Here is a 12,204-nt window from a genome sequence, read left to right on the forward strand (position 1 = left end):
CCGCTGCTCAATACAAGAGGACATGGCTTTAAGGTAAGGGGTGGGAAGTTCAAGGGGGATATTAGAGGAAGGTTTTTTACTCAGAGAGTGGTTGGTGTGTGGAATGCGCTGCCTGAGTCAGTGGTGGAGGCAAACACACTAGTGAAGTTTAAGAGACTACTAGACAGGCATATGGAGGAATTTAAGGTGGGGGCTTATATGGGAGGCAGGGTTTGAGGGTCGGCACAACATTGTGGGCCGAAGGGCCAGTACTGTGCTGTACTATTCCATGTTCTATGTTCTATACCTCAAGATCTTTCCTCATTCTCCAGTGTTCCAGTGACTAAAGACCTATCTATCCTATTTAACTTTTCCTTATAACTCAGGTCCTCAAGTTCCAGAAACATTCTCATAAATTTTCTCTGCACTCTTTCAAGATTATGGAAACCATTTCTACTCTACTAGGTACAGGGTAGTTGTATCACAACAGTAGTAAAGGTCAAATTTTTTTCTAAACTTCCATCAACCCTTGTAGACTTATTGATTATTGATACAAAGGGAAAAAAGGGGTATTGGATGCAGAGTGAAAGGATTATAGGTTGCTAAAGTTGATGTATGGCTGAAGGAGTTGGTAAAGATTGGATAGAGTGAGTCTGTGGCAACTGCTGGAGGATGTGGATTTGAGATTTGCTCTGTTGGAGGACAAGAAGTCGCATAGAATGGGAATGCTGCAGATATCTAAGCTGAGTATGAACAAAGATGCAAGGAAGATTTACTGGCAAAGACTGAGATTGAGGTGAATGCCGGTGCATACAAGAGCTGCCTTAGTGATGTACAGTAGGTTTCTGGAGTTTGAAGCTTATCTCTAAGTTGAGGAGATGACAAATTTTCCATGGTATGGTTTTCAGGGAGACACAAGGAAACAGTGAAAAGAAGCGGAGTTTATAGCTGGTAACAATTGTATCTTGGCTTACTTTTAATGTTGTTTCAGGGTTCTGATACATGTATAAAAGCCCTGTGTGTGTAGAAGTAGATTTTAGGGCATTCATCTCATTGCACTAACATATTCTTTCATGTGTTCCCCAGCTAGTTAAGTTCAAAATGTATGAAGACAATATACCTGACTCATTTTCATTTCCAATTTGAAAAAAAGCATTGCAAATACAATAATTAATGAAATCTGCTTTGGCTAGTCAGCAGTAGTCCAAAGAAAGTGCCTCTTTGGCAAGACAAAGTAGTTCCTCACTGGATTTCACACTATAGGCTCTGACAAATTGCAGACACGGGGATGAAGCATAACTAGAGGTAGCCCTGAAAGTCAACAACATGAATGAAGTAGCTCATCAGAAAAAGAATGGTGAAAAGATTCACACATTCACCTGATCCTGATAATGAATTATTAGGTAGTTATGTAATTCCTCCGGTCTGCCATTATAAACCCACTTTCTATCCTTCACATACCAACTCACTTTTCATATACACCCATTGCTTGTCAATCCTTCTCCAGATTTGTTTTGAACAAAGCATTTGTAAGATTCCATGAGGAAGCAGTTACATTCAGTGGCCACTTTATTAGGTGCACCTGTACAACTGTTTGTTAATGCAAATATCTAATTAGCCAATCATGTGGCAGGGACTCAATGCATAAAGCATGCAGACATGGTCAAGAAGTTCAATTGATACTCAGAATGGGGAAGAAATGTAATCTAAATGACTTTCACTGTGGAATGATTGTTGGTGCCAGATGGGGTGGTTTGAGTATCTCAGAAACTGCTGTTTTCCTGGGATTTTTACACACAACAGTCTCTAGATAGATGAATGGAAGGATGGATGTTTAGGGGACTCAAAATAATGTTGTAGGAGTTGAAGAACACAGCTACCTCACTATGATTCAATAAATAAGAACAAAACTAAGAAAGAGAAGTTCCAGCCAGCTGTACATTTCAGAGAGAGATTTTGAATCTGGATAGAATAGATAACTGGGTCAAGAGCTGCAGGTAGATTGAGAACATCCAGTGAGAATAGTTTACAAAAGTTATCAGAAATATTTTAAAAACAATGAAATGGAAATCAAAATAAATTTTAAAATAAATTTTCCAATAATTTTTAAAGCATTTTTAAAATAAAGAAAAAAATTTAACTTATTTTACCTTTCGCATCTCAGGATGGGACACAGTAGATACACAAATTCTTGCAAGTGCATAGCTATAAAGCCAAATATGAGATGTATCTGGCCGCTCAGTTCAAGGTGACTTGGACGCCAAGGCTCGCTGGGGAGTCGGGGATGGAGTGAAGTGTCAGCAGTGCTGTCTCTGGATCTCCAGTAAGGTCCTGATCTCCACATCGCAATGCACAGGCAGGAAAGCAGGAGTAGGCTGTGGCTAGTCAGTGGTATGTGAATACAAGGTGCAATTTAATTCTATCTTTTTGTAATATATAATAATTATTATAATACATTAATAAAACATTATCATACTAGTAGCTTATGTGAAATGGCCAATAATTAAATTAGTCTGTAAGCTGTTCCTAAAACATTAGAAATTAGATACAGGTTTTATAGATGGCCTCCTTCGATCTCCCGTCCTTCCTAAATGTTATAATCAATGGAAAATAAATTCTAGATTCTCAGATGTACATTCTCATAAAATCTTTTAAACCATAAGATCAACATCAGTTTTGATTTGAGATGAAGATGCATGCTGGTGGCATTTTACCAAAGAATCTACAGAAAGTAATGAGCTTTTGATCATAGTTAATAAATCTCAAGGCACATTTAGAAAGGTGCAATGATTTCTAATTTTAAGAAATCAAATTTGACAAGCTACTGAAGAATCATTGAAGAAGATATGAGACAACTGCAGATGTGCAATTAGTCATTAATGCAGCATTAATAAACTTATCTTCACAAAGCAAGAGATGACCTTTCCTTCGGTGTGCTTTATAACATTTAAATTTGTAGTCTTGGAATATGATGGTGACTGGAATCTGGATGTTGCAATGCATTTGTACAGCATGTTAACTGCTTGTTCAGCTTCCTCATGCAGCCACCAAGTCATTTATATTAAACAAAAATGTGCTAATGAAATTTTGCAGTAAACGGCAATCAAACTGGCTGAATTAGTCAACATTGAGAAACCTCTATTTTAGTAACCAGGTCCATTACAAACTGGAAGTACTGTAATGGAAAATTTTAATGTTCGGGAAGCTGAATGGAAGATTGATGACTTAATATAAAAAGTAAAAGACACTACTTCTGATGCAGCAAAGAAAGCACTGATTAAGGTCTGAGTTTTTTTTTAATGCTGCGAAACAAATAGTGAGAGCAATATGAAAATTTTGTAAGCCCAGAAAGGAGTAATAATGAGTCAAAAGTAAGGGAATGTGAAAATGGTGCTGCATTGGTTGAGAGGGAATATGTCCTAAACTAACAGATCAGAAAAGTTAGCAAATGAGTCAATAAATCAACAGTACAAAATAATACTTCCTGATTAAGGGAAGTGAAGATGCATTAAAGTGTTGAATTTGATAAAATGATGAAGTGAAGCAGATAAGTAGGAAGATGAGTGTTGTTCTCAAACTTGCCTTGCACCTCATCGTGACCATGCAGGCAGAAAAATGAAAATGGGAATGGGACAGTGAACTGAAGTGACAGGCAACTGGAAGCTCACGGCTGCTTAAACAGTGGATTGAATGTAGGTGCAGTGCAAAGCAGTCAGCCAATTGCATTACAATTCTCTGATGTAGAGATCACATTGTGAACAGTAAATGCACAGCACCAAGTCTGGAAAAACAGACCTGAATAGATTTCTGGGGTCTGTGTAGGGTAGGGAAGGAAGAGGTGATATAATAAGTGTTGCATCGTCTGCAATTATATAGGGGAGTTCCAACAGACAGGCAGTGAGTGGCCTAGGGTTACAGACATGATGGTGGACTAGGGGAGTTGTGAAGTGTACAGTCCTTTTCAAAATGCTGAAAGAGGAGAGAAGGGGAATATGGAAGAGTGGTGAAATTTTGTTGGAGATGGTGGTACTTGTGAAGAATGATCCATTGAATAAAGAGGCTGTTGCAGTGGAAATTAAGGACCAGAGCAGCTTGATTCTTGCTCTATTCGTGAAAACAAGCTGAGATATTGAGATGAGGTCAATGGATCTAGCACCATGGTGGAAAGGAAGCCACAATTCAGGAAGGAGAGGGATATTGCAGAGACAGTGATTAACTGGTTGGCAGTGACAAATCCCAAGACAAATAGTGAGTTCACTTTTATTTTGATGTCATGTTTTTGCTCAGTTGAAGGCGTGGACAGGTTTAGCAACTTTAAATTCTGAGGTGTTCTTACTTTGGAGGACCTGTCCTGGGCCCAGCAGGTAAGGTCAACTACAAAGAAAGCATGCCAGCACATCTACGTCCTTAGGAGTTTGGGAAAATTCAGCATGACATCTAAAACTTTCATAAACTTCTATACATGTGTAGTAACACGCACAACATGCATGAGGGACTCAGCAGGCCGGGCAGCATCTGTGGAAACTAACAGTCAACGTTTCGGGCCGAGACCCTTTGTCAGGACTGAAGAGGGAAGGGGCAGAGACCCTATAAAGAAGGTGGGGGGAGGGTGGGAAGGAGAAGGCAGGTAGGTTCCAGGTGAAAAACCAGTAAGGGGAAAGATAAAAGGGGTGGGGGAGGGGAAGCAGGGAGGGGATAGGCAGGAAAGGTGAGGAAGGAATAGGGGATAGGCAGCTGGAGGAGGGGGCAGAGTGAAATAGGGATAAAGGAAGGGAGGGGGAGGGAATTACCGGAAGTTGGAGATTTCAATGTTCATATCAAGGGGCTGGAGACTACCTAGACGGTATATGAGGTGTTGCTCCTCCAACCTGAGTTTGGCCTCATCATGGCAGTAGAGGAGGCCATGTATGGACATATCCGAATGGAAATGTGAAGCACAGTCGAAGTGGATGGCAACCGGGAGATCCTGTCTATTGTGGTGGATGGAGCGGAGGTGCTCGACAAAGCGGTCCCCCAATCTGCGTCAGATCTCACCGATGTAGAGGAGGCTGCACCAGGAGCACCGGATGCAATAGATGATTTCAACAGACTCACGTGAAGTGTTACCTCACCTGTAAGGACTGTTTGAGCCCCTGAATGGTGGTGAGAGAGGAGGTGTAGGGACTTATGCTTGCAGGGATAAGTGCCGGGTGGGAGATCCATGCAGAGGGATGTGTGGACCAGGGAGTCACGGAGGGAACAATCCCTGCGGAAAGTGGAGAGGGGTAGAGAGGGAACGACGTGCTTAGTGGTGGGGTCCTGTTGAAGGTGGCGGAAGTTGCGGAGGATAATGTGCTGGATCCGGAGGCTGGTGGGGTGGTAGGTGAGAACAAGGGGAACTCTGTCCCTGTTAGGGTGACGGGAGGATGGGGTGAGGGCCGAAGTGCGGGAAATGGAGGAGATGCAGGTGAGGGCATCATTGATGATGGCAGAAGGGAAACCATGATCCTTAAAGAAAGAGAACATTTGAGATGTCCTGGAATGGAAAGCCTCATCCTGGGAGCAGATGTAGCAGATGGAGGAACTGGGAATAGGGAATAGTATTTTTGCATGTGGCAGGGTGGGAAGAGGTATAGTCGAGGTAGTTACGAGAGTCAGTGGGCTTATAGAAGATGTCAGTGAACAGTCTGTCTCCAGAGATGGAGACCGAGAGATCGGGAAAGGGAAGAGAAGTGTCTGAGATGGACCAAGTGAATTTGAGGGCTGGGTGGAAGTTAGAAGCAAAGTTGATGAAATTGACGAGCTCAGCATGGGTGCAGGAAGCAGCACCAATGTAAGCATCAATGTACCGAAGGAAAAGTTGGGGAGCAGTACCAGAATAGGTTTGGAGCATACACTGTTCCACATAACCAACAAAGAGGTAGGCATAGCTAGGGCCCATGCGAGTTCCCATAGCTACATCCTTGGTCTGAAGAAAGTGGGAAGAGCCAAAAGAGAAGTTATTAAGTGTGAGTACCAGTTCCGCCAACCGGAGGAGGGTGGTGGTGGTGGGGAACTGGTGAGGTCAATTGTCCAGAAAGTAGCAGAGGGCTTTGAGACCTTCTTGATGGGGAATGGAGGTGTATAAGGATTGGACATCCATCGTGAAAATGAAGCGGTCAGGACCAGGGAACTGTAAGTTATTGAAGAGGTGGAGGCCATGCGATGTATCCCGGATGTAGGTGGGGAGGGACCGAACTATGGGTGATTAAAAAGTCCAGGTAGGCAGATACCAGTTCGGTGGGGTAGGAGCAGTCAGAAACTATGGATCTACTGGGACAGTCAGGCTTGTGGATCTTGGGGAGGAGGAAGTAACTGGCTGCATCACAGCTTGGAACAGAAGACCCACAAAAAGCGGAGGAATACAGCCCTGTCCATCACAGGTAAAGCTCTCCCAACCATTGAGCACATCTACATAAAACACTGCAGGAATGCAGCATTCATTATGAGGAGCCCCCAGCACCCAGGACATGTCCTCTTCTTGCTGCTGCCATCAGGAAGAAGGTACAAGACCTCAGGACCCACACCACCAGGTTCAGGAGCAGTTACTACCCCTCAACCATCAGGCTCTTGAACCAAAGGGGATAATTTCACTCATCTTCACTTGCCCCATCATTGAAGTGTTCCCACAACCAATAGACTCACTTTCATGGACTCTTCATCTCATGTTCTTGATAGTTACTGCTTGCTTGCTTGTTTGTTTGTTTGTTTGTTTATTTATTTATTTATGTATTATGTCTTCCTTTTGAATTTGCACAGTTTGTTGTCTTCTCCATTCTGGTTGAATGCCCAAGTTGGGCAGTCTTCCATTGATTCTATTATGGTTATTATTCTAAAGATTTACTGAGTGTGCCCACTAGGAAATGAATCCCAGAGTTGTATATGGTGACATAGTTATGCTTTAACAATAAAATTTACTGTGAACTTTGTTATACAGATTTCAATTCTTGCTCAATTCATAATTATTTTGTCTTTCTTTTGTAACTGATGTAATGCTTTCAGAACTTTAAGAATGTATGTAAAAATCCAGCATGATATTTTTTCTAGGAATTATCTAGATTCTGTGAGGTTTTCAGATTTCCTTTATTTGCTTCATTTTCCTTTCATTGGTTGCAATCTGTTTGCATTTACTGTGAGCCTGAAATCACCCATATCGTTCTTATTTTCAGTTTTACATTGTGGTCATGTGTCTGTGTGAACACTTGCTATCACCTTTGCAGGAACTACATGTCTAATCCATTGCGTAGATTGTATAGACAATGATCTATATCTTGTTGTATGTTAACTTGTTGCTTGGAATATCTTTAGTGACAATTTCACATTCATTTTTGCATTTTTGAGTAGGAGTTACGTGTATGGATTGTCATATTTTGCTGACTCCCAATCCACATTCATATGAATTTCCATGTGATGAATCTACTTAGGTAAAAACTTTATTTCCTGCTAGGTTTTGCATATAGGGTCCGTAATGAACACTACCTATTATTGATGGCTTGTTCAATGTTACCTTGTAACCTTCTTAAATGGTTCTTCTGAATCGAGGATGACTTGCTTCCACTCTGGGTTTTGTGGTTTCTGAGGATACTATGGGAACCAGATAATCTTCTCCAGATGGAACCAGAGCTGGTGACTAGGCAGACGGGTGCATATTCCATGAGCAACAAATAAGGAACTCAGCGGGTAGGGTAGCATCTGTGGAGGAAAATGGAGAGTCAACATTTCAGGTCAGGATTTTCATCTGAACTGAGAAGGTTATTATTAGGCTGTATTGAAACCAAGCTCTTGTCAATATGAAGTTGAAGGGTCTTATTGCTAATTGCACAGCCACGTTCTGGAGACTAAGCATGGCTAAATTTAGATATAGCCTGAGATTAAAGGCTAAAATTAACTATAACATTTAAAACAGGAGTGTTTAATTCAGCTGCTGCATGGTTGTGTACAATGGCAGAAAGTAAAATTCCATTAATTTTCACATTCTTCCAAAATACTGCAAATACTACTCTTATTAATAAACCAGTTAGCAGTACTTCTGTGATATGACAAAGCTGGTTTTCAGATTTTAAACTAGTTATTGTTAAATTGTTTTAAATATTCTAAGAAAATTGACAAAATCCTCAACACCTCCTTGCCTATAAATAATATATTGTAGCACCATTTTGTCTCTGACTTCAAATATTTTTACTAAAGTTCTATAGTGCTTGAGGAACAGCCAAGGCAAAATCATTCATGTTCTTGGGAAAATACACCACACAGGGTCTTTAATGAACGTTCATATAGATCAGTTTTTGAAAGACCACTAAGTAAATTGCTTTTGTTGGAGTAGTGCTTAAAGATCTCAACCGTGTGCTATATTAACCTCACGCTGAAATCATTTATGTAGCTTTTTTTTTACTTTTCTGACATCACCTCTCCTCATTCATTATTTCACTTTTTCTGTTGTGGACTTACTAAGTGGATTCTGCCCTTTCCCACAGTGGTGATAGTGCTGGACAGAGCAGCCATATTGGATTATGGGTCAGAGGTCAGAGAACAAGTGATTCTGTCTTGCCATACACCAAGGAAATAGGCCATTTGGCCCATTTGTTTCATGCTGACAAAGATTCCCGTCTGACCAAGTTGCACTTCCATCGAAACCTTTCCTATCCATGTACACGTTGAATTGCCTTTTTAATGTTGTTAAATCACCGGCCTCAAGCTGCTGATTCCATTTACGCAGCACTCTCTGGGTGAAAACATTGCCCTTCAGCTTCCTATTAAATCTCGCCCTCTTGTTCATGATTCCAGAAGCCTGGGAGAAAGACTGCGTGCATTGGCCCTATCTACACTCCTATTATACAGCTCCATAAGATCACCACACACTCTCTTGTGCTCCTGTGAAAAAAAGTCCCAACTCAACCTGTCTCCATATAACAGTCCTAGCTCTGGCAACATCTTCGTAAATCACCCCTGCACATATGCATGGTGGTTCTGACATTGAACATATGAACATATTATTAATTAACACACTTCAATTAAATCAATGAATTTATCTTTGTTTTGTTAGTATCAGATCAGTAACCATCAGTTGTTATTTACCTAAAAAAAAATGCATGCTCCAGACAGAAGCCATGCTTGGAAATATCCTTTAATTTCACCGTTTCATTTTCTAAGTATTGCCATATTCAGGATTATTTTCGTGTTTTGTGCCCACAGGTGGTTTTAATACATTTTCTTATCATTATGTGTGATCCCAATGTCGAACTAATCTGCAGTGGTTTCATCATGTTTGTTTCAGCCCTTAATACAACACGATGTGAAAAGCTGCAAAAGGAGAAGGAAGAGTTGGAAAAGAGGTTTGAGATCGAGGTACAGAGGCTCCAAAAGCAACAGCAAGCAGAGATCCGGGACCTTGAAGAGAGGTTGAAGGCTCATTATGCTACAGAGAAAGAGCACCTCATTGAGGAACATTCAGAGTCCCTCAAGAAAATCAAATCTCAGCACAAGGCACAGGTTCATATCAACATTTTAATTAATAATTGATTTAGGGGTTGTGGGAGGAACGTCGACTCAGACCATGAGAGGTCTGCGTCGGGCATTTTCATGCCTTACAAGGGGCAGATTGGAAGTCTGTGTGGGGCGCCACTCCTCGCACAGACTAGAACAATGTGTGATTAAGTGCCACACGCTGCCACAGCTGAGGCTCGAACTAGCGATCTTGAGGTAACTAGACAAACGCCTTAACCACTTGGCCACATGTAGAGGTTAAGTAGATAGAAATTCACAGTCATTCCAGCTCATAAATCTGGCCGATGTGGCCGATGAGTCACCAACTTAAATAGGACTTCATATGCAAAGGATCCATTTTGTGCTGGTAAAGGAAGTTGCAAGATCAAGTATTTTTCTGCTGAGCCTCCTACTACAGGAATGGACAAGTATGATATGGCATGACTGAGTTGCAGCTTGGATCTTGGAAGATGAAGAAGTCTGTCAAACATTTACATTTTATTTTATTTCACTGTCAGGGCCACCACAAAATCTTTTTTTCTCAGAGCTTCTGATTAACTTCTCCCCTCTAACTTTTCACCCCATAATCAAGAACAGCAGAATTGCTAATCTAACCCTTGGTCGCCATCCCGTTTACTTTTAATGAATTGATTTCACCTGAGGACCTGCTGATCAGGAGGCTGAGCATTTTCAGCCCTGTTGTCAGAAAGGCAACATGGCTTATGTCAATGTGCTTTCACAGAAGATACTTGGATATAATCTCCACTTCCCTTTTACCTGTTAACTTGTCAAAGTAAATTTACTTCATTATCACCTCGCATAAGGGTTCATGTTTCAGTATTAACCATAATTTGACAGCAATTGAGCAAATGTAATGATTGCTACCAAGAGAACATAAAATTGGTATATAAAAAGCAATTCCTTTTAAGATGGAGCAAAGCACAGGGCCAGAGAGAAGAGTGGAAATGGAAACAACACAGAACAATGCTTCAGCAAATACTATTTTACCCTTTGTATTACAGGCAAGATGGTATCTGAATACTCTTCTGAAAAATTAATTAGAACCTGAAAAAATTTTATTGTTTTGGAATTCTTTTGGCTACAAAAACATCCATTTATGACATGGCTTTATTGTTCCTCATTGAGAGCAACACTTCCCTGCCATACAAAATATCTTAGAGAGCGAGAGGACAGATTTAAAAACTCAGTGACTTCAATCCCAACAATTGGTTTTAGCTTTAAATATAAGCATTTGAAATATTATTTTAATTACCTCACAAGTTTTTTGCTGTCTCCTGTCTGACTTTGTCATATAATACTGCTACAGGAATGCCGTCCAAATGCTCATTATGATTATTGTAATCATATTGAAATATTTTCAATTATTCTTTTGCAATTTCAAATCTTTTGCAGATTTTATAGGAAAATTTGGTGAGATAATGATAATATTGACAGCTGTTGTATGTATATTGCAAATCGATTTAGAAACTTTTACAGATAGAAGGTTGTACTTGAAGGAAGAATTGTCTGTGGCTGTCACCAGTTGACTTGTACTTTTCTTTTATCAGATGGAAGACATGACAACTATCCATACCAGTACCATTACAGAACTAGAGAACAATCAGAGTGCTGCAATAACTATTCTTCAAAATAAGCATGAAAAGAAACTTGAAGGTACTACTTAGAATTGATATAAAGAGAACTACCTTGTAATACATTGCTGTATATTGATAGAAAGGATGGTAGTACAAGGAAAATCTCTGGGAAATGGACAAGTAAATAATTGCAAAGGAAGCCGTAATGAAAAGAATGCATTGATATCCATATTCTGCAGGTATAGTTTATATCAATATGACAAGTATGTTTGTATTCATTCTTTTTGTAGATTCTTTGAGTGATTGTGTAGGTTTCTGAACCACTTACTGTTCATTCATCCACATGCCTCTGCCCCAACTCCAGCATTTTCTCTCTCCCATACTTCTCTCCATCTGCCCATTGTTCTTTATGAATCCTTGTTCCACCAACCACCTGCTGGCTCCTGTCTCACCTCTCTTTATACTGGCTATCTTCCCTCTATACCCAATCCTGATGCATGGCTTCAACCCAATAGTCACAATTTCCTCACCCCCTGCGGCTTCTGAGTTCCTTCAGCAGATAGTTTGTTGACCTCTCCTACAAACTGCTTCTCACTGGTATTAGTAGGAAATTGCATCAATACCACTTGCAGCATCTGCTCCAGCTGACCGCTGAAATAATTTTAATTGAGCAGCAAATCACACATTTTCAATTGTTCCCAAGTCATAAACAGTAGAGAACTATTTTTGAACCAATGACCTTAATCTGCCAAAATGTACTGACATATTCTGGAAAGAGCAGAAAAAAATTACCCAGAGACTTCAAACAAAATTTATGAAGATTCACCGACTGAGTTTATTATAATTCAAATACAGAAGACTGAAAAAATCCTAGTTTTCAACTGTTGAAATATATGTAAATGTTAATTTTGTCAAGCTAGTTTCCATCTACAATTTGTTTCATATTTCTCCTTCTAGGGTATTTGACTTTCTCAATGGTATTTACAGTAAAATTTCATACAGAATTTTCTTTTTCAGAACTAAAAGCCATCCATGAAGTTGAGAGGATGACTTTAGAAGAAGAATTTGAAAAACTAAGACTTTCCCTTCAGGTTAGTAGCGCTTCAGAACATGGAGTTAAGGCAAAGGC

At 40.2% G+C, this 12,204-nt stretch overlaps 1 protein-coding gene across 5 annotated transcripts in view; it reads left to right on the plus strand.

The window, feature by feature from the left end:
- Positions 1 to 12,204, plus strand: part of LOC134349645 (microtubule-associated tumor suppressor candidate 2-like) — a 452,095-nt gene that overhangs the window by 415,845 nt on the left and 24,046 nt on the right. For all 5 annotated transcript variants that reach the window (XM_063054258.1, XM_063054261.1, XM_063054262.1 and 2 more), the window contains 3 exons: positions 9,272 to 9,486; positions 11,049 to 11,154; positions 12,093 to 12,166. In XM_063054258.1, coding sequence (XP_062910328.1) covers positions 9,272 to 9,486; positions 11,049 to 11,154; positions 12,093 to 12,166 — 395 coding nt within the window. The remainder of the gene's footprint in view (positions 1 to 9,271; positions 9,487 to 11,048; positions 11,155 to 12,092; positions 12,167 to 12,204) is intronic.

Source organism: Mobula hypostoma, chromosome 7, assembly GCF_963921235.1.
Source record: "Mobula hypostoma chromosome 7, sMobHyp1.1, whole genome shotgun sequence".
In the NCBI taxonomy this organism is placed as follows: Eukaryota; Metazoa; Chordata; class Chondrichthyes; order Myliobatiformes; family Myliobatidae; genus Mobula; species Mobula hypostoma.